This window comes from Sciurus vulgaris (genome assembly GCF_902686455.1).
Source record: "Sciurus vulgaris genome assembly, chromosome: 4".
Taxonomy (NCBI): domain Eukaryota; kingdom Metazoa; phylum Chordata; class Mammalia; order Rodentia; family Sciuridae; genus Sciurus; species Sciurus vulgaris.
Genome location: NC_136464.1, coordinates 151377862 through 151400574, shown reverse-complemented (window position 1 = coordinate 151400574; position 22713 = coordinate 151377862). Strand labels below are relative to the sequence as shown.

The 22713-nt window shown below is 40.2% G+C and overlaps 1 protein-coding gene across 1 annotated transcript in view; it reads right to left on the bottom strand.

Moving 5' to 3' along the window:
- LHFPL6 (LHFPL tetraspan subfamily member 6) overlaps positions 1–20763 on the bottom strand; it is a 229983-nt gene extending 209220 nt beyond the window's left edge. The window contains exons 1-2 of the mRNA XM_079136189.1: positions 20386–20763; positions 18327–18892 (exon numbers count right to left, since the gene is read on the bottom strand). Of these exons, the coding sequence (XP_078992315.1) occupies positions 18327–18711 (385 nt within the window). The 5' untranslated portion in view covers positions 18712–18892; positions 20386–20763. The remainder of the gene's footprint in view (positions 1–18326; positions 18893–20385) is intronic.
- Positions 20764–22713: the final 1950 nt, after the last annotated feature.

Here is a 22713-nt window from a genome sequence, read left to right as displayed (position 1 = left end):
GAGTGGTTTCAGGGTTCAACCTGTGCAGCCACCCAGCGGGGTACTCTTGGTTTTAGAGCTCTTCTGTCACTTTTTTGAAATTCTCAATAATTTTTGAACCACAGGCCCTACATTTTCATTTTTCGTGCCCCCTGCAAATTATGTCACCAGATCTGTTTTAGATATAAGAACATAATTACTCTGTTGCCCTTACCTGTTTATTAATACAATGGAATTCAACCTTGCATTCATTCATCATCAATGGCCTGATTTGTTGAGACCTACTATGTGCTAAAGATGAAAGAAACTCAAATAAGACAGATATATTCACTGCCTTCATAATTATTAATCTAAAGAAAAAAGAAACAGTGAAAATTATAACTTTTAAGGAAAAAATGTGTAAGTGCTAAGCTGATCCCTTAACATATAAATAAAAATTCCACATACAGTTAAAAGGATATATTTTTCAGTTAAGTAAATATGCCCAATTTTGCTGTTCATCCTACTTGTCCAACGTGTCTACTCCTTCTTTCTACAGGTGATAAAGTAGGGCTCCTCCAAGCAAAACCTAAGTAGTTAATACTTGAGGGTCAATTGCAGTCCAGTTTCAGGAAATTTCTCAAATTTGTAAAGATTAGCATTTTGAAAAGGAACATAAGTGCTTCCAAGTGCAAGTTAAAAGAACATAACTCACATCCCATGCTCTCAAGAGATCCACTTGTCTAAAAGTACCAAATTCCAAGCACCCCCAACAGCTACTATCCCATTAGATGTATTTTGATCATCTACCAGAGGCAGTGTGGCAATGTGATCCTAGTGACCAGTGAAATATCAGCACTAACAGATGGCTTACGGATGTCCTTCTAACAACGTAGTACTGACACCTAGATTTGCTAATATTTTGAAATAGAAATGTTTAGTAACACAAAAGGAAGAATGTCCTGGTACCTTGCCAGAAAAGACATGTTAGCCACCAAAAAAGACTGAAGAGAAAGTTTCTGAGTACATCCACCACTTTAAAATACGCAAGTCTCAACCTCTGTCACTGGTAATTTCTCCTTTTCCTTTTCAGAAAAAAAAAAAAAAAGTGACTATGTTCATTTGGTCTAAATGACTGAGGTGATCATGGTGTGGTGGGACAGAAGTACCTGCTAAAGACCCCTGACAAATGACTAGACCAACATACAGCAATGCCTGTCAACCATCTCACAGTAACATTTTCAACCGTTGACTATTTTCATACCACCACTGGTGCTAATATAAGAAAAATGGGAAGAAAAAAAGAAAGCCATCATTTGATATTAACTTGATCAGAAATATTTATATTTAAATGGGTCTTGATTTTTAAGTACAGAGTTATTGGCATGCAAAACAGAAAATTTTGTAGAATTTCCACTGTACGATGAGGTATTAGAGTATCAGACATAGAAGTGAACTTACCACAAAAGGGGAGGGAAATTAACAATGTAACGCAGAGAACATATGTCAAAGATGCCACGGGCCCCAAACTAGTATCTTTCTTAGATGCATACCTGGATGCAAAATTTCCAGAATAACTTTATGGGAGTCATAAGTCAAATACATATAAAAATTGTGATTGATACAGGGTGTGCTGGAAGTATAGAGGGGGTCCTGACAAACATGGTAGTGCTATCCCTAACTCCTCACCAAGAAATGTTGATAAAGGTCCTTGGGAGCCCAGAAAGGGGAGATGCCCACCAGTGTGCCATCAGTGGAGATGCCATGGAGAAATGAGGTCTTGAAAGGCAAGGAGAAATGGGTCTGTGAGGAAGGGAACAGAAAGGTGAAGGGAACAATGTAGAAAAAGGCATGAGAAAGGGATTATGCAGAAGGCACAGGAAACCTTAGAAGATTCAGTTTGACCAAAGTGGAATGCACAAGAAGGAAGCCAGCAAACCTGGACCAGTGGACCTGGAGACACAGGGCAGAAGGTCTTTATTGCAAGGATATTTTAAGCATGAAGGGCCACCATCACAAAACAGAAGATTACTCTGTCCTCAACACGAGGATGAACTGGAGGAAGAAAGGAATGCAGAAACAGAGCCCACAAATGACAGAGACTCTCCACCCACCCCGAGTCTTCTGAGCTATTTTGAAGTCAAGGTGGTAGTGCGCTAGGACACTAAACAGGAATAATATTTAATGCCAGGTGACTTTTTAAATGATCACCCAGATCCTATGACTGCATCTTTCAGTTATATATAGTTGCATATTAAATAAAGCAACCATCTCAAAGGATATTCAAGACAAAATTTTTCTCATTCTGCTGGATTGCACCTCTTGTTCTCAAAATAATTCAGTATTACAGTACATCCTTCTGGTCCATCTTTAAGTTCAATTTCAAAATTTTTTTTTTTATCTTTCTCTTACGGTGTACTCATTTTTAAAGAATTACATACATCCATCAAAGATATTTTATTTTTATTTTGCTCAGTTCCCCTGAGGCTCAAGCATGAAAGCTTCCAAACCTCTGAACTGAGCTCTAATCTTAGAGAACACACACCTGCAACTATCACTGGCAAGGTTTATTTTTTGAAGATAGAATAACGATCTAGCTGTATAACACAATACTAAAGTTTGCTGTTGGTAGAATAACAATAACATCTTTCTGAGAGAAAGAGTCTAGGAACCAAAGCAATGAATTTATATACTTCTCAGGTTATAACCTGTACAAAAGTTACTCCTTTTGTTCCACCAATCAGAGTTTCGCACACAAAGCTGCAACATAGCCTTGAGATGATATGAGAAAAATGTGTAAATAAATGTTTCATGTATTGTATGATATCACATTAAAAGTACCTGACGTAAGCTGACCTAGAACTCTAAAGAATAACTTTCACTTTTCAATTGGTCCTATAGTTATGCAAAATAGAATAAAATAGAAATTTTATGAGCAGGTAGTAATCAAATTATAAATACATGGGAGTATATTAAAGGAGAGATGGGGGCGTTAAAGGAAGGGTTTCGGGTTGTGGGTATAACACAGTGGTAGAACACTTGCTTAGTATGTGGGAGGTCCTGGGTCCTATCCCCAGCATCACAAAAAAAAAAAAAAAAAAAAGCATCTTACAGAAGTGACAGGTGATACTTCAAAGTACCACCTGAGCAAGCAAACTTACAATATGGTGGCAAATGAAAAACACTTGTCAGACATTAGACTACCTATATAGATATCTATATGATACTTCAAGTTCTGGTCTGTGGAGGTTCAATATACCTAGCAACCAAGTGCATTATCTGATCCTGAATAAAAAATCAGCACCTGATAAGTCTATTATTAGTTCACAACCCAGGTGAGAATATGTCAAGGGGAGCAGTAATAAACTAAAAATAGATGAAAATATAACCAAAGTTCTACATTTCTTTTCTTTTCCTTTTCTTTATCTTTCCTTTACTATTCAACCCTGCAAACCAAAGTTCTTTCTTTGCAGCTGTTTCTTAGTCTGTTTCTGTTCATTACTTTATCCCCAGAATCTAGAATGTTGCCCAGCATAAAGCAGGACTCAGTAAATATTTGTGTAATAACTCCATTAGAAACGGTCCCATTTATTAGGAATCTACTTTATCAGGGCTAATATTAACCACACTTAAACACACTAAAAATTCACAAAAATTCAACGAGTTTGTATTATTACTCATACTAAATGAAGACACTGAGGTTGAGAGTCAGTAACTTGCCCAGAGCCAGGAAGCTGATAAACGTGTCCCACTGAGAGTCCAGATCCTGGGGTTCACCTGATTTGCAAAACAAGGCATGGCCATAGAATCACATGAACCCATCAACACAAAGTCATACTTTAAGAATTGTGAAGACAAGAAAAAAGTACTAACATTTAATTTTACATACGGTCCCAAAGGGAAAAAAATTTTTTTAATCTGACTGCATGTAAAATTCTGAAACATCTCACCTAGAGAAAAAAATGTTGTTATCCTCATCATAGGCTGTAAGTAATGCTACAAAAACAGTCTGCCCCAAACTACAAGCCTAAGGAGCCAAATAAGAAGAGTATGGAGAGACATAAACATCTCCCTGGTGCAGTAGCTTCCGCCATCTGCATCCCATGCAGTTAGGATTTCCAGGTCTACCCTAACTGGACCGCAAGACTGCTGTGGTAAAACCACTCCACACAAAGGACAATTGTCTGAAATTGCACTAAAATCAAATGTGTATCGAAAGGTGCCACACAGGGAAGAAGAACGCACTGCTGCGTAATTTAATGAAACCTACTGAGCACCGAGGGCACAGGCTGCCAAATTGAATTTTAAATGGTTCCTACCAGGAGGCTATAATCAGAAGAGCCACTGTGGGAAGATGAGATAAATGAACTGACTTTCTTCCACCAGGCGATCAAAATAGAATGCCATCTTTATGCATGAGACCCAAAAAAAAAAAAAAAAAAAAGTTAAAATATTCACCCTTCACACCTCTGCTTTTTTTTTGTTTTGTTTTGTTTTTTGTTTTTTTTACTAGTTCATGGTCATTTCTAGATTCTGTCTTTCCTAAGGCACCTTTGTGTTAATGAACATCACACAAAATGATCTTTACTCCTACCTTGATTTTTACTGTATTTTATTCTCGATAAATTTAAAAGCTTTCCTATAAAGTACAAACTCCTCCATAATCCTGGCTCACCAGCATAGGAACTGTTAAACAGCAGATACAATCCAAGGCAAGGCAGAAAATTGACGATTCAGTCACAGTAGGAGCTTGCCTTTCCAACCAGCACAGTCAAGAAAGTGTCAAGAAGCAAAAGTTTTGCCTTGTTAAGAGAAAATAAAGTGACAGCCTCTCATGTGAAGATTTTTTAAAAATGCTCTTTGTATAAATCTATATATTTAGCTCTGATCTTTCTCATGAACTCCAAGCCCAACAGTCCCAAACTGTCCACCTGATTTTCCACCTTGAAGTCTCTTTTAGTCAATTTTTTTTTTTTTTTTTTTTTGTCACCTTGACCAAAATGCTCAACAAGAACAACTTACAAGAGGGAAAGTTTATTTGGGTTCATGGTTTCAGAGGTCTCAGTCCATAGACAGGCAGCTCCATTGCTCAGGGCCAAAGGTGAGGGGCAGCACATCAAGGGGAAGGGTCCAGTGGAAGTTGATCAGCTTATGATGGCGACATGAAGCAGAGAGAGAGGGAAGCAAAGACCTTCCATCCAAGACATGCCCCCAGTGACCTACCTCCTCTAGTCACTCCCCACCTGCCTACAGCTGTAATCCAGTAGTCCATCCATTCAAAAGGTTACAAATCTCAATCCAATCATTTCACCTCTGACTATTCCTGCATTAACAGGCGCTTTGGGAGGACACCTCATATCCAGACCATAACGAAGTCTCACCAAAACTTGAACTACAAACTGCCTGGAACTGAATGGATCGCCTTACAGGATCTCACAAATTAGGACTCACCTCCCTGTCCCTGTGAAGGACAGCCCCATTCTAGGAAGCATGTGGATTTGAAGACAGAGAGCTACCACCGATGCTTAATCCCACCAAGGGCAATGAACTGCAAAGCCACATCCATTGTATTTTTATCCCATCTTTCATACCTCTGTGTCTCTTACATTTTACAGAGTCCAAGCCCTCTCTCTGTAGATCACTAGGAAGAGGAGACAGATCTAGCCAAGGGCACTGAAGACTTTAATCTTACTGGGGCACTCGAGGGTAAGGCAAACAGGGAAACCAAGGCAGAGCTGACCTTACGAACAGGGAACAGGGAGAAGAGTGAAATTCAATGAACATGTAGCTACTGTGGCTAGCTCCCAGCCAATGAGGAAGCACTTCACAAAGTGAGAACTTTACAGCTGCAAAACATTCCAAAACTCCTAATGTATTTTTGCCTAGCTTTTCTGTTTGTTTGTTTGTTTCTTGGCTTTTTTCGATGGTAAAACTGAAGATTCAAGCGGAAGGACTTAGGGTGTGTAGCTGGGTTGGGCCAAGGATTTGCATAAGCTGACCTTGTTCCACAGCCTGCTCAGTATGTGTGCCCCTGCACAGGATCTTGGGGGCATCTCTCCGAATCCTCTTAGCACTTGTATCACATCATCTGTCCACTCCTCATACTAAAAGTTTGAGGCTCTTGAGAGCAAACATTGTTATATTCAAGTCCATATTCACCTAGCGCTGCCATTCAGCAAAGCAGGAATTTGATCAACATTTGCAAAATCAAACTAGATTAAAGGTACATGCTTAATAGCTTTTCAAAGAGTCTATGTTGGGGCTGGGGCTGTAGCTCAGTGGTAGAGCCCTTGCCTTGCACGTGCATGTGCGAGGCATTGGGTTCTATCCTCAGCACCACATAAAAATAAATAAACATATTGTGTCTATATATGACTAAAAAATATTTTTTAAAAAGAGTCTGTTATATTTAGTTTCAAGCAGGCAGCAAGTAATTATGGCCTACTCTCTCACAGGCACTCTGCTAGGTTCTAGAAATTGGGTGTTAAAATAGATCACACCTCTGTCCTCAGGATTACAACCCATCAGAGAAGAAAGACATTATACACCTAATTGCAAAACTTAAATAAGTAATCTCAAGCATATAAAGCCCTGCGAAGGAAAAGAATAGGGTTCCACAACAGCTGTATCCCCTAACTAAATACCCTAGACCCTGAATTACCTAACTCACACATTCGAAGAATAGAAAGAAAACTACCAGGATGACTTTGTTTCAAAATATAATAATAGTTCTACCTGAAAAGGACTGGTATAAGTGAAAGTATCCAGGTGGTTTCCAACCAACCACCTCTCAACTCTCTCACAATTTGCCTCAAATGAATGAGCTTCTCGTGTGAGCAGAACAAGAATACACGGCCCCTCCCTGCTCCAACCCCTTCATCTCTTCATTGGCTTCTGATCTCTGAGATCAACACAAAGCCCTGCATTCACAAAAGCTTTTGGCACCTCATTTCCAAACCATAACCAAGTCCCACCATAACCTGAACCACAAACTGCCTAGAACAGATCAACTTGCCTCATAAATCAGGCCTCACCTCCCTTTCATTTCCCAGGGTCCAGGGCCTTGCTGTGTGACTCACTAACAAGAGATTCAACAGCAAGCCTTCTGGCCCCTCTCCACTCTCATCTATTCCAGGTTCTCTTGTGCATTCTGGTCTAGACTGCCACAAAGGCCACCTGCTCCCTCCCACCTGAGTGCTGGTCCCTGCCATCCCCCACGTGGGAGACATTCTTCCCTCCTGTCCCTCTGGGCACCAGGTCTCAACTCAAACCTGGTTTTTTCAGGAATCTCGACCTTTGGCACCCCACCCTTCACCTCTAATGATCCACCTTTTCTTCCTAATATTTATTATAATTTTACAATCATTTTTGAGAGTATTCAATTAACGTTGGTCTCTCTCACTATACTTAAATTCTAGTGAGACCAGAACCGTACCATTTTAATCAGCATTCTATCTCCAGTGCCTAAAACAGAACCCAACACACAGTAGGCACTGTAAAAAAATTTATTAAATAAGCAAATAAAGTCCCAATATACAGTAAATTTTTCTTTGTTTTTATATCTACTATGTATCTGGGTAATTTTCCTTAAGATTAAAATGACTATTCTTCCTCAAAGCACCATTATGAGAATTAACACTTTCTTAGAAGTGACTATAAAATCTATAAAGGAATTGCTCTAATACATAAGAATTGTGATTTTCTCTTAAGACTGATTAAGACCATCACAAATGAGAAAAACAAAACAAATAGCAACAAAAAGTGATACACTAAATTGCAGAAAATGAGTCCACTGAGTTCCCTTCTAGACATGATGAGAACATGGAAAAATCTTATTCTTCTGTCCAAGACAACTGTGCATACATAGCAGGAGAGGAGAAATAATATGGGAAACTTGGATTACTATGAGAGCCAAGCATTGCCATGCTGATCTTGAACGTGGCTCTGTGTCCCCCTTCCCAATCATACAGATGTTGGAATGTTGTGGTCCTATGAGGACCCAGTGCTTGCTATGTGTGCCTAGTCCCACCCAACATTACCTACTGCAATCAGTCATCCACACACAAGGTATATTAGTAGATTACTGAGAGGATGATCTGAGTCATCTCACCATAACTTTGGGGGCATGTATTTTAATACAGTTACTGAAGTCTAGGGGAAGATCTGCCCAGAGACACCTAAGAAAGCCAAGCTCACACACTGAGAGTCTCACCAAGGAGACTCAAATGAGGATTGCATTTAATTACAGAATCATAATATTTTAGAGCTTAAAGTCACATTGCTTCTTTTTTTTTCCTCAAAAACAAATATATGAGAACTACAAATTTCACTGGGATGACAAAAGAACACTTTGTGCTTTGTGGCCTTTGATGCAATTGGCTTTTACATGACGTGAATGTTAACTCAGAAGAATCAAGAGGTAACTAGTTTCTTTATTTTCTTTGCTTGACTACATAGCTATAACATGACTAACCTCAGCTATGACAGTCATCTATTAGGTTTCCAAACTATATGATTCATTTATATTAGGTAAGTGACTGCAGTTTTCAATTATGAGCATGTTAATAAATGACCACCCTGTGGTCAATTTAAGGTCATTCCCTAACTCACATCCGATCTTCCCATAATCCTTTGGCTTGAGGACATGGGGTTCCCCTTCCCCAGTCCCAGGGAGTCTCCAGCATATAAGCTCCAGCTCAGCTAACATCTCTGCATTGAAGCCCCGCTCTCTTTCTCTCACAGGCAGAATGGCACTTCTCACCTGCACATCTGCAGCATTCATTCATATTTTTTTTAATAAAGTTTTATTGGCAACAGATTGTCTTTTCAAGAAAGTGGTCATCTCCTTAAGGTACCAGATTCACAAATTTAAGTGGAGTGGGCATTAAAACCCCTCAGTAGCAAGGCTTGTTCTCCTTAATGTCGTGAACCAAACAATGATAATGAGCTTGGGCACCCGCAGAGGACAGGAAGTTAATGCCCAAACAAGAGAAGCTAAGGAAGGTGAGAATTTAAGTAATAGTACAGTTTTTAAAACTTTTTATTTGTTTTAATTAGTTATACATCACAGTAGAATGCACTTGATACATCATATATAATTGAATATAACTTCTCATTCTTCTGGTTATACATGATGTAGAATCTCACTGGTTGTATAGATACATATGTACACAGGATAATAATGTCTGATTCATTTCTCCTATCTTTCCCAACCCCATACTCCCTCTCCCCTCCCTTCAATACCCTCTACCTAATCTAAAGTAACTCTATTCTTCCCTGGTGCTACCCCCATTGTGAATTAGCATCCTCATATCAAAGAAAACATGTGGCTTTTGGGTTTTGGGGATTGGTTTCTTTTGTTTAGTGTGATATTCTCCAGTTCCATCCATTTACCAGCAAACACCACAATTTCATTCTTCTTTAAAGCTGAGTAATATTCCACCGTGTGTGTGTGTGTGTGCGCGTGTGTGTGTATATGTGTGTGCACACACATTTTCTTTACCTATTCATCTGTTGAAGGGCACCTAGGTTGATTCCATAGTTTAGATATTGTGAATTGAGCTGCTATAAACATTGATGTGGCTGCATCACCGTAGTATGCTGATTTTAAGTCCTTTGGGTATAAATCAAGAAGTGGGATAGATGGATCAAATGGTGATTCTATTCCAAGTTTTCTGAGGAATCTCCAAGCCACCAATCTTCTAGAACCACAACATATTTAACTCAGCATTTCCCAGCATTCATTCTGCCAACCATTAATTCAGAGATAGCCATGCATATTATGGGTAAGTAGAACCTAGATATTCCCAAGTAAGTTTGTGAAACACAATGGTAAAGTTAAGCTGATTTTTTTTTAATGAAAAGTTATTTTGAACTACAAAAATGTGCGTGGAGAGGGAATTGTTGTATTATGCAGCATCATTTAAACACAGTATACTTTTTCCCAAAGGACTAACATTAACAGGGACATCAGTTAAAGGGACAATGTTTTGTCATCACATTAGTAGCATTATTTTATTTCACATTTGAAATATTCCTGTGAGGTATAGAAGAATGAGGTTGTAGATACAAGCGTCACTAAAAAGTAATTAAAACTAAATAACACATAAAATATTACTTTAACATATCAGGTGTCATTTACTAGTTTAGTCACTATAGACCTACAAGAAAAATTTGTCATAGTTCCAATAGAGACCTTCTGAAAGAGATAAGAAAAAATAGAGAACCATAAAATGGAATTTCATTTTTTAATTCAACAATATTTTTACATATGGTTTAGTATATCAAGATACCAGATGTTGTCTGCTTATTAAAAATCTGAGACATATGGAGGGTAAATATTTACTACAGAGATAAGCAGGTCAGTTGTGGAACTTACAGTTTTAGCTTCACAAATTCTGAGAGCAAATTACTAGCTGGAATGGCATCTATCCTATAAACAAAAGAAAAGATACCAAATTCTCCAATAATAAGTCAGCAACCTCAGTGGCTGGACCTGGGCAACCCTGTGTCTAACCACACTGACCTCTAAAAATAACTATTCAAAAACCCCAAACCCTCAAGAAATCCCTAGGCTCCTTTATTCTGATCTAGCTGAACTTTAAAAGTTTTACTTGTTTCTATCATAATATTTTATTGATCAACATTGGCAATGTAGGACACTACCTTTCATTTTTAAAGAGAGACACAGAATCTTTGGTTTAGTTATTGAAGAGATGTGTCCTCTGGAATTCATATTACTTTTACCTTAAAAGACAGTATGTTTGTTTGTTTCTTTGGGCTTTCTCTCCTAATAACACATTACGTTATTCACATTAAACTGTAATATTCTTTTTGGAAAGTGGCAAAGTCATTATATCATATACTGTGAGTTTCCTGCTGCACCAGAAGCAAAAACTGAGGCAAAGGAAACAACAACAAATACCACTGACGTTAAAAGGCTTATTATCTTCTTATCTACAATGGTCAAAAAATCTATATTCTAATATAATACAAAGTAGGATTAATTACCACCTTAATGTGATGGTGATAGTATTCATAGCTTAATCCATAACTAATGGGATAACTTTGGATGTCACTCTTTAAACTTCAGTGTTCTCATCTGTAAAAAGAATGAATTACCTGCTTTGTTGAGGTGAGGTGGAAACTAACTCACAGATCTCTTTAGGAGGCAGGGCTCAAATAAATCAGGGAAACACTTAATACTATATTTCAACCCATTTTGCCCAGGAGATTGGCAATTTGCATAACATACCAAAGACTCTGTCAAGTTCTGCTGTAATGAAAGCTCTTAACTTCCCATAGTCGAGTATTTCTCAAATCTCCTTGTCCCTACATCATTTTGCTGCTTCCAATGAATACACATCGGTACACCTAGGATTAATGTCCCTCGGAACACACTTAAGCGGATACTTTAAAAGAGCAACAAGATCAATTTTGATGACATAAGTAGTAAAAGGTTTGAACTGATGCTTTTATTCTTTTTTTATTTTAACCCGCGCCCACAGTAAAACACGCTTGCCAAGCTAGAGAGTTCAAATACTGTTGGTGTACAATGACAACTTTGTGTGGAGTGCAAATTTTAAGCATCTCGTGATACCATATAAAAAAGTGTAAAGATCTCTTAGTGCTTTTTGAGTTCTTTCTATGGTAATGGTTATGGATTTGCATTCCTCAGTTGGTTTCCTTAGTGACTAACAACATATGTTTTTAAAGACAACTAACCAATATGCAGTGTGTTAGCAAGGATAATTAATCCATACTACCCCTGACCTCTTTAGTCTCTACCCCTGACTATGGCTATGTTAGCTGGTGGTAACAAGGGGAAGTAAATGAAAAATCAAAGGACTCTCTTAGGAAGACTGTACCTTGAAAAAATAAATGGAGAAGTGGACCATGTCAAAAAAAAAAGAAATCTAAAGAAGGGGGCAGGGGGCAGAGTTGCAGTGTTGCTAATAATAGGTCCAAGAGTAATGGATAATTTTATATTCCACCATTTTTAAGAACTGTTATCATTATTATTATCACTTACTTAAGGGATGCAATGACAGGAAGTAAAATCCATTAACTTAAAATAGAAAAAAAATTGAGTGCATTTGGAAGAAAAGAAACCAGGGATCTGAGAACACTCTCATTGAACATGAACCAACAACTTGACATTGTCTCAGGGTGAAGGATGTAAAACACAGCACCTGGAACGGTGGTGGGAGTCTGTTGTCTACAGCTGGAATCACAAGTCAAAATACAGGCTCCCTCTAAGTATGGAAAATATTTGGTTTCTCTGCTACATGAGTGCATATATATATATATATATGAGTGAAGATCACTCGAAGTCCTCAATATAAAGGGAAAACCAATCACAGTATTGAGGCGTCTGTTTCTATAGCAATTCTGATGTTCTTCAGCTCGAATCCCATCACCCTGAAAATAGTAATTACAGATGTAACGAGTCTCATGATTCATACCAAAGCTTATCAGTTCTGTAAGTCTATACCCTAATACTAATACAATATGAGGTTTAAAGTGGGTGCATTGATTTGTTTCTCAGAATGTGGTCTCTGAACCATCTGGGTCTAGAGCACCAGTGGAATTTGTTTAAAGTGCTCCACCTGGGCCTCACTCACCCACAGCTGCCCAACACACTCTTTGGAGAGGGGCCCTGGACTCTCCCTGGGGAATAAGCTCTCCAGTGATTTTTCTTTTTTTCAGGCCCACTAGAAGACTAAAGGAATATTGTACTGAACTGTGATAAGGAGAACTTGAAAGCTTCATAGGAAGGCATCAAAAACTTCCTGGGTTAAAACTTAGAAAACATGTTCTTCTAGGGGAAAAAAAAATAGTGATAAAACTGGTGATTATCTGAATATGTCATTTAAAAACATTATTAAGCAGGCTGGGGATGTGACTCAGCAGCAGAGTGCTTGCCTAGAATATGTAAGGCCTTGGGTTTGATCTCTAGTACTGAACAAAAAAATTATTAGATATAAAAATATAAAGTTTGGTGTTCTAGATTTCATGAATTATCAATTGGCCACCATCCATGCCTATAACAAATCCAGACTTGGAGCAGATGGACTCTGTTGGTCCGCTGTTGGCTGTCTACAATGCAGCTTCCTTCCACTCTTCTCTGGTTGGCAAAGCCTGCTCCCAGTGCCGCACCGTTTAAGCTCCATCTCAAGCTTCTTTGTCTGTATTATCAGCATACACGGTCATGATAAATCATGTGGTCTGTGGCCCTGGGAAGACCTACCACTGAGCAAGAGCAAATCATCCTCTCCCCTAGAGATGCTCAGGACCGGGAGACATGTTCACTAGCCAGAGCTGAATTAGGTGCCATCCTGCCTGGCAGCAGAGCTCAGGCCAGCTGATTCCTAAGGCACACACCTGGTCTAATCATCCCATCTCCTGAATGGACATGACTATACAGAGTTGACCAGGGGTTGTCGAGGCCAACCCCTTTGGTCTGCTGTATGGCTTTCTTATTTTTCAATTAGTAATTCCTTCCTGAAAAACCACTGCATGCTAACTACAGAGGATGTAATAAGGGCTTATTTTTAGTTGCCATCTGTAAAATCTTGTTTCTGGTGTAGGAGAATGGTAGATGAAAGGAAATTTAATATGTTTTGGATAGAGTATAATATGTATTTGTGTTAGTCAGCTTTTCATCACTATGATCAAAATACCTGGCAGGAACAACTTAGAGGAAGAAAGGTTTCTTTTGGGTTCATGGTTTCAGAGGTCTCAGTCCCTGGCTGGCTGGCTGCAAGGGAGAAACACCATGGTGTAATGTTGTGGCAGAGGAAAACTGCTCATGTCATGGCAGCCAGGAAGCAGAGAGAGCCCAGGAGTCAGGGACAAGATCTGATCCCCAAGGGCACAGCGCTGATGACCTACTTCTTCCAGCCACCCCTACCTGCCTACAATTACCACCCAGTAGTCCATTCTGATTGTTAATCCATAACAGCTCTCATCATTGCCTAAAAGCCCCACCACCACCACCACACTCTATTGCATTGGGAATCATGCTTTCAAAACATGAGTTTTCAGTGGAACATTTCTGGATCCAAATTGTAACAGTGTTGGCAGAGAACTCCAGAGCAAGGAGATAAGAACAAGGAGAACCGGAACCAGGATGAATTCAACCAATGCCAAACTATCGAGGTGGAACTTTTTTCATAGCCACTACACAACGGAGCTTTTAAGTTCTGAAACTCAGCCATTTACAGGAAGTCACATTTTTAAAAAAATATTAAATGGTTAGCATACAACAGGATTATCAAGGTAGGGCCTCCGAACCAGCAGAATCAGTATCACTTGGGAACTTGCTAGAAATGTGAATGGTCATATCCCTGACCAAACCTACAGCATCGGAAACTCCAGGATGAGCCCCTGGAGTGCTGCCTTGTGCTGCAGGAAATTCTGATGCAGGCGGAAGTTCAAATACCTCTGGCTAAGAATTTAAGACAACTCACCTAGACCTTATATCATAGCTTAGAGCAAAGTGAATGAAACACAAATAGTAATCTATAAGATACAACCTAAAGAGGAGCAAAAAGAGCTTTGCCTGCTCCCCCAACTGGCTTTAAAATCCCAGAATTTCTTAAAATTAGAGCAACTGCTTTCAGTTGAGACACCATCACTAAAAAGTCATGATACCCATTAATATGCCAACATTTATTATTTATCTTTTATTCAGCTGTCACTTGACAGAGAGCCTGGATATAAAGGAAAGCATAATCTGCACATCAGAGGATAGATCAGGCTTAAGGTAAAGCAAAGGAAGGAGGGTCCCGAGCAATCATCCTAAAAGAGTGAAAGACAGGCCCAGGTGGGCTCCCCCGTGAGGGTACCTGGAAAGGCATGGTGCTTTCAGCACAGAGAAAGGGATGCTCCAAGATACATTCTGTCATTATTACTGTCACGAACAGCAATCAACTATCAATTAGTTGAGGAAAGGATCTCCCCTGGTTTCTTAGAACAGAAAAGTGTCTAAACTGGAAAGGCAGTTCACTGCTGGCTAGCATCCTATGCCCCTTTTATACATATATATGACACTCGTTCAAACTAAACAGTGGAAATTTGGGGCTTTCTTTGACATTCTCTCAGTACAGCACCAGCAGTCTCTTAAGATGAAATCTATAAATTCAGAAATTGACATTCACGAGCACAAGTTCACAGAACTTACTGATTTAATATATCTTTATAATACTCTTGGCTATCTCCTTTTGAAGGAAATTCAACATCTTACTATTGTATCAGAAAGTTTTGCTATCAATTTTCTAAAGTTCTGTTGAAGCCTTTCATGAGTACAACAGTATTTGAAGGTGCATTCTTTTATGTTGAACAAACAAAAATGACTTTAAAACCTCTATTTTCTTGCCATGTCACAGACACGTTAACATTTTTAGCATACATGATATTTTCCAAAGTCTTTCTACATGCCTTTTTTAAAAAAAAAAAAAAACTGAGGGTAGAACCCAATTCACCCCTTTTTTTTTTTTAAATTGTGACGTAAACATGTCTTATGACATGGAGATGGCAGCAGTTAAGTTGGTGTTGAAGTGACCACAGAAAAGTGGACTCCTCTTTGATTTCTTCAGTTTTCTTAGGACAGATAGCAAACGCCCATGTACCACCATCCCATTTTATGTTGTTCTATCAGTTGACAAGTGAAATTTTTACCTCTAGTCATTCATAGTAAGAAGGTTCAAAATTAAGGTTGACACTTTGTCCTTTAACTTGTTCCAAAGTACTGCAGGGGTTTTGCTGCCTGATGTTACACCATATGTGCAAACTCCAGATACAGCAGGCAGGGTTAAGCAGAATGCCTCTGTATTTTGCCATCCTCCTGCTTCCTGTTGTTTTTGGAACAACCATCACTTTAGCTAAACATAACCCTTCTGGGCGAATCATTTTTAGCAAGAGAATCTGCCTCGCAGCAGAGTTCCCTGTATGTTGATTACATTTCTGAAACACGTAGTCTATGAGATTCACAGAACTGACTGGTCTGAAATTCCACAGAGATCTTTCTAAAACTCACCCATTTTATGGAAAAAAAAATGTAATACAATAAATTATTTACCACATAAGTTTTTATGAATAGAAACCCAAACAATTATAAAATGAACGACAGAAGAATTCTTTTTGGAGTGTTTTGTTTTGTCATCTGGCCTCTTATTACCCAAGAGTGATTAATAGCAGATTTTCAAAACCTGCTATATATTTCAAGCTATTTTTTAATTCTAAAGTTACCATTATCTTTGGCAATGGGTATATTTACTCACTGGTGTACTCTCAAGAAGTTAGAATCAGAAAAATCTTCTTAGGTTTTACATCCAGAATTACTGTTTGCTGATATAAGAAATACATATATATACATGAGAAATGAAAGACTATCAACTGCTAGTAACATATTTTATATATGGATATATATATATATATATCCTTAGCTTAATGTCAGTAACTCTCACCAAATCAGGGTGCACCAAAAGCGTAGACAAAGGAAACAACATGGTTGCTTTTAAAATACATACAACTTTTCCAATTGTCTGTCCCTTGGGTATTCTGTAAAGTAGAACATTTAGCTCTATGTAATTCAAAAAAATCTATACATAGCTCAGAGAGGGAAGCATAAATCTCATGGGTCTCAGATTCACTTCCTGTTGCCTTCCTTCATTATATGTTTAAAGATAATCAATAAAAACTGATTTCTCTTTGTAAGCATTTTTCTATTCTGCCAGAAATAATAGCAGTCTCTGCCCTAAAATGAAGAAAAAACGGAAAGTAATATTTACCATAAGAGGAGAAAATGAAACTGCCTAAGCATTTTTCCAGAGCCAAGTAAAACAAACAGCAAACCCAGTTTATTCTTAAAGAAAAATTTTTAAAATACTGCTGGCATTAGATCTAGACTAAAAACCTGTGCTATGAACAAGTTTATAATACTGTGTTTTAATTTCCATTTTCAACAACAACCTCTTTATGTTTCCTAATAGTTTTACTATATTTCTGTACATACGCACATGTCACAGGCAAGATTTCTGTCAGTGTTGAATATTGAAGCAGTAAGGACAGAATTTTTAAATTCCCCAACTTTCCTCCTAGGCAGACTAAGATGCAAAACCATCAGAAAACAACAACAAAAAGTTGATTCAGAAGAAAGAAATGAAGAACTGAAAACATGTCTATTTCTCATTCCAAAGCACAAATATTTTTGCCACTTGCATTTTTAATATCCTTGAAATATTACTTGTGAAAGTTTTCTATTCAATAATCTGAAGTAAGCCATTTGGGGTTCTCAAATGTGTACTGGCTATCTCAGAACTATTAATTATTAATGTTTCTTTTTCTTCTTCTGTAGTCTTCCTAAAAGAATATAAGAGAACACCAAATGGGAGCATAACAGGCTTCTACTTTGTCATGAAGTTACAAATACATTTTATAAGTTTCCCAGGTTTCCATTTCCCTTCAGTCTGCACTATCTATGGAGGTTGTCATATTTCACCAGGGTGGACTGTAAATCAGACAAGTTCAGCCAGTCAGGTTGAAGAATGGAGGTGAAAAGCACAGTGGAAAATATATAAAGTGCAATTAGAACCATATGACCAGAGATACTGAAGCAATACTTTCTGGAGGAAAGCCAAGTAAAAATCAAACCTTTTCTGGTGTTAGTGAAACTATCCAGTCCATTTGGGACAAGCACACCTCATTTGCTAAATACAGTATTCTTTTCTTTTTCCACACAGCAAAAGCACCCAGGAACATTAGATCCTAACATGGTAATTAGGCCTATAGCTATCTTTGTAGTGTAATTAAGTTTATAGTTGTTCATACAAAACCGTTCTCTCATTTAAAATAGTAATATTTATTTAGAAATATGGTTTATGTTTGAGCAAGGGTCGATTTTACACCCATCAAGGAGTACTAGAGGCTTATGAGGACAATGTTGAATCAAAAACCCTTTGAACTTTTCTATGAAAGCTTTACTTCTAAAGACCTGAAGTTTCCAGTAAGACAATGATCATCCAATTGCCTATAATTAAACAAAAAGAGCAAAAAGCTATAAAATCCAAACTCGCTCCCCTACTAGAACACAAACAATGTAGGTGATACTGCCTCCCATAAATGGTAGTTAGCAAGCCAATGGTATATATGCCTAGGGATGCACAGAAATTAAGAGCCCTTGAAGCCCTAAACCAAGTCCAGTAAAGATCTTTGATTTTGACAGTCTATTCCCAAAGCCATTCCATATCTACTTCTCCTGTGAATTCCAAGAGTCAGTTACAATCATCTCAGCAGACAAATGAAACATAACTTTCAGCACTGCTTTGGGATTCTGGTAAACAACTCAAGTTGAGCAAGTCACTTACCCCCCAGAAACTGAATTCCTCCAGCCACTCTCCCCACCGTCCTGGAGATGAGCTCAGACACACAGCAACCCATGAGGGCAGTGAGTGCCACCAGGAGCAGCAGGCCACAACCCAGGCCCGTCACTATGGTACAGATCCTCCATTCTGCGCTGGGAATGCCCTGGAAGGAGGCATAGCGCCCGCATTCCTCCACCATCACCATCATCTGCCGACTCTCATCATGCACAGGATACGAGCACCTCCGGAAAGTACCGAAGGACACCGGCTTGCCCAGCTGTGATCCCCAGAGCCAGTAAGGCATAAAGAACCCCACACAGGAGGTGGCAGCACAGAGAAAAGAGAGCAGGGCCCAGATCACCCCAGTACAAGTCAGGCTGGATGCCATCTTTCTCCAGATAGGGTAATGAGGACCTGAAGTAAACCTTCTGGGACCTGCAGGCGTGAGTCAAGGTGTGGAGCCACCAGAAACCCACAGGTAATCCACCAAAGAGTGACTATGAACAAAACAGATCTTCAAAGCTCACTGGGCATCAACTTCCCATCCTCTGTAGTAAGGTTGATGGTCCCTGGAAAACAGCAATAGGAAATATAAAAAGTTAGATACTTTCAGAGAAGTGATAACACCTATCCAGTTGGCCTACATTGAATGAACATTTAAACTTGCCTCGACACTTCAAAAGTGGGAAGAACTAATTCCCTCTATAAACTGCTCTATAACTCAAGCTTTGTCAAACTACCTTAAAGCTTTTCCACATCTTTATCTCTTATAAATGCTCCCAAATGAGCTATGACAGCTATTTACTTAAAGAAACGCATGCCTTCTATTTGCCATGGCAGTGAATTCATTTCATATACTCACATTAAAAGTAATGCAGCATTTTTACTGGCACTAAACATAATTCAGGATATTAAAATAAAATGAACCATACTGTGGTTTGTCTATTTGGCTTGCAGGTTCATGCTCACAGTTTGTAGCAACTTTTCTGTGTCCCTTTAAGGGTGTATTAATTCTGCCCACACAAAATAATTAGGATAATATTTTTACAATTGTAGCATCCCATAAATTTAACAAACATTATGGACTGTCTAAGCACAGACATTGGACAGAACTATTATGGGACACTTTTAGTACTCAATCAGTAGCATTTGAGAATTCCTTCAGTCCTAACAACTATCTTCTAGTGTAAAAGAAAACCTATGTGTGTCTTACTTTCACATCTGCTATTCTGATTCATTGGTTCCAATAATTTCATGGAAACCATTCCTCCTGGAGAACAACTGCCTAATGTGAAAGGTAATCCACACTTTTCAGCACTCATCATTAAGCCCCATTCAAATGGTTCCACGTGCATTTTCTTCCACCCCCGCCATTCAAAATGAGTTTCTCAACCATTTCCCACACTTTCCATAAGGAAATGAATCCAGAAGCACACAGCCCATTCACCTTAGGGTTCCAGCCCCAGAACTCCTTCCTAACTCTAGTTTTGGAAATACCTTGCCCCCACTTGTCTCTTCCCCACACAATGTCCCATCTCCAATTCTGGATATCATTCAAAAGGAACTCGGGCTCCTTATTTATTTATTCATTCATTTATTCATTTATTTTCTTTAATCTTGTCAACTGTGGTCAGCGGCTCAAGTTGGTCTTTCTGGGCCCAGAGGTTAGAGAAGACCAGCAGGGAGTGGCGTGGGGAGCGGAGGGCCCTCTTCTCCAGATGGGACGAGGCGCTCTTGCCCAGACAAGCCCAGATTCAGGCCCCTGCAATTGCCTCACCTCCACCCCACCCATGGAGACACACAAGGATCCCTCAATTCCAAAAAGGGGAAAGAGGCATTTTCCAGCCGGCTCTGGGAGAAAGGAGATAAGGATGGGAAGGCAGCACCCCCCGGAGGCCAATGCCAACAGCAGACACGGCAGTCAGGCAGAGCCGGCAGAAGAGCCAAGCTCACCAAGTCTGGATGGAGCCCGGGAGTAGCCCAACTCCAGCGTCCGGATCAGAGGGGGCCCGAGGAAAGAAGCGGAGCCCACGCCCGCCGGGCAGCCGAGCGCTTTACTTACATGGCTGGCGCGCGGCGGCCACCTTCTTTCCCGGGTCCCGGGCGCACACACAACTTGCTGTCGTTCCCGGACCGGAACATCCAAAGCACAGAAGACCGTCCTTCTCTTTTTGCCGCTGTCCTTAACAGCCGCAGAGACCCGGGGCCGACAGAGCGAAGGGTCTCAGGAAAGCCCGGCAGCGGAACGCAGTGGAGACCCCACTCCAGAGTCTCCGGGGCGGCTCGGGCGGAGCGCTGCGGCCGCGCGCTGGGCGGCGGGGATCGCACGCAGATGAACAGCTCTCCCTTTGGCAGGCGAGGCACGCACCGCCTCCTCCCCTCGGCTGCCCGGCCCTCTTTTTTCTCCTGTCCCCTCCCCTCGCGCCCCGCGGGACCCAGCGCAGACAGATCGAGGACGCTGCGCGGCTGCCGGCGACGATCCTGGCGCGCGCGGCGGGGAAGGGGCGCGCCCCGCTGCTCACGCGGGTCCCAGCCCACCTCTGGGGAGCCGCTTCCCCCGCTCCGCTGGCCCCGAACCCCTCCTCCCCGCCCCCTCTCGTCGCGTCTACTTCAAAGGCGAGAGTGGGAGAGGCCGACGGACTGAGAAGTAGGGGAGAAAGTTGCTCGTCTTCTCGGGTGCTCCCGAGGGGCCAGGAAAACGGGACACGGTCCTTGTTTAGTTTTCTGGGTATTTAGGTTTAAGTTCCAATTTTCCTACCGTCTTTGGGAGACATGAATGGGCCTTACAGAATGGGTAAAGTGAGCTTTCTGAGCTTTGGGGAGGGTCTTGAGCAGTGGTCACTTTGAAGGCGTGAACAAGGCGGGTGTGGATGTGGTAGTGAGAAGACCACTCAGCACAAGACTCGTGGGTTCCTTGGGGGCATCCGCCTTTCCAGACAAGCCAGGGAAAAGTCAGGCGAATTCTAGCGGGTCTTTCCCAAGAAACAACGCCTTTAGGAACCTTTACCAAGGAATTCCTCTTCTCCCTCTGGCTCAGTCTGTTTCTTCCCCTCTCCCTCTTCCCTCCCCCTCCCTCCCTCCTGCCTCCGCTGTTTTTTCTCCCCCTCTCTCTCTTCTTTCCGGTTGGCCCCTCACTCACTTCCCCTCCATCCTTCTAATCAATCTTGCAATCTATACCACCATTGAATTTCTTTTCAGAAAAACACCTATTTTCAATTTCCCCTCTGGACTTGAGGTTTTTTTTTTGTTTTTTTGTTTTTTTTTTTTTTTTTTTTTAACTGTCATTAGCACTAACCCCTTGGGAAGTCTAGAGCTAAAATCAGTGGATGACTGTGGGAATCTCTGCAGAAGACAGTATTTTTAAAAGAAAGCCTGTCATCTGGGAATAGCAGTTTTTTAAGTAGATACTTTCCCAGATGTAAGTTTTTTGATGCGTGTTTTCAAAGTAGTTGAAAGTAATAAACGGGTAGGTATATGTTCTATCATACGTTTTCAAATTGCACCATTTAATTAGCATGATGGTGTACAGTTTTTCCTCACAACTACTACTGGAGCTATATGTTGTTTTGTTATTAGTTTGAAAGGTTTTAAGTGATTGATTCCAACCCCTTTGAGGGCATAGGCCTTTATAAGAATGTAGTGAAACTAATGAACCTCCCAGGAAAAAAAAATTTTTTTGCACATACATATTAAACTTATCATAAAGTTCTCAAGAGGGAGAGGGGAACTATGCTCTCCTACTGAGGAGACCTTCAGCAAGGTCTGGAGATATTTGGTTGTCATGGCCAGTGACTGAGGAGGTGCTTCTGGCATCTAGAGCGTAAAGGCCAGGGAACCTGCTAACTATAGTGCACAGGTCAGTCCCCTGAATAATTGGGCCCAAAATGCCAAGGTTGAGAAATCCTCTTTAAATGAATTGTTAGGTGGTTATATGCCACTAAGCACTCATAAATCCTAGTTTCAGAATTCTAGGTTGTGTGTGTGTGTGTGTGTGTGTGTGTGTGTGTGTGTGTGTGTGTTTTAATTCCTCTTCTAGAAATCACCAGTTACTGAGCTCAGTGGGCAGCATAATGATTGGTCTGACTCCCAGTTAGGTACCACACCCTTAGTGATTACACAGAAGCTTCATATCTATATAATGTGAAGGTAAATGATATGATCATATAAAGACAAAATAATAATAGTGTGATTCAGATTCACCCCCACACAACCTGCTGGGAAAATGGACTTAGGACATTTTCCCAAGCTGGAAGAGCTTTAAATACCTACAATGGATGACGGGGGAGGCACTAATGGTATTCATGGTTACCACAGATTGGGTCCTTGCTGTGTTTTGGTCTGTATACTAGGTTATCTAGTCCTCAAAAAAGAAAACAAAAACTGGAAAGAT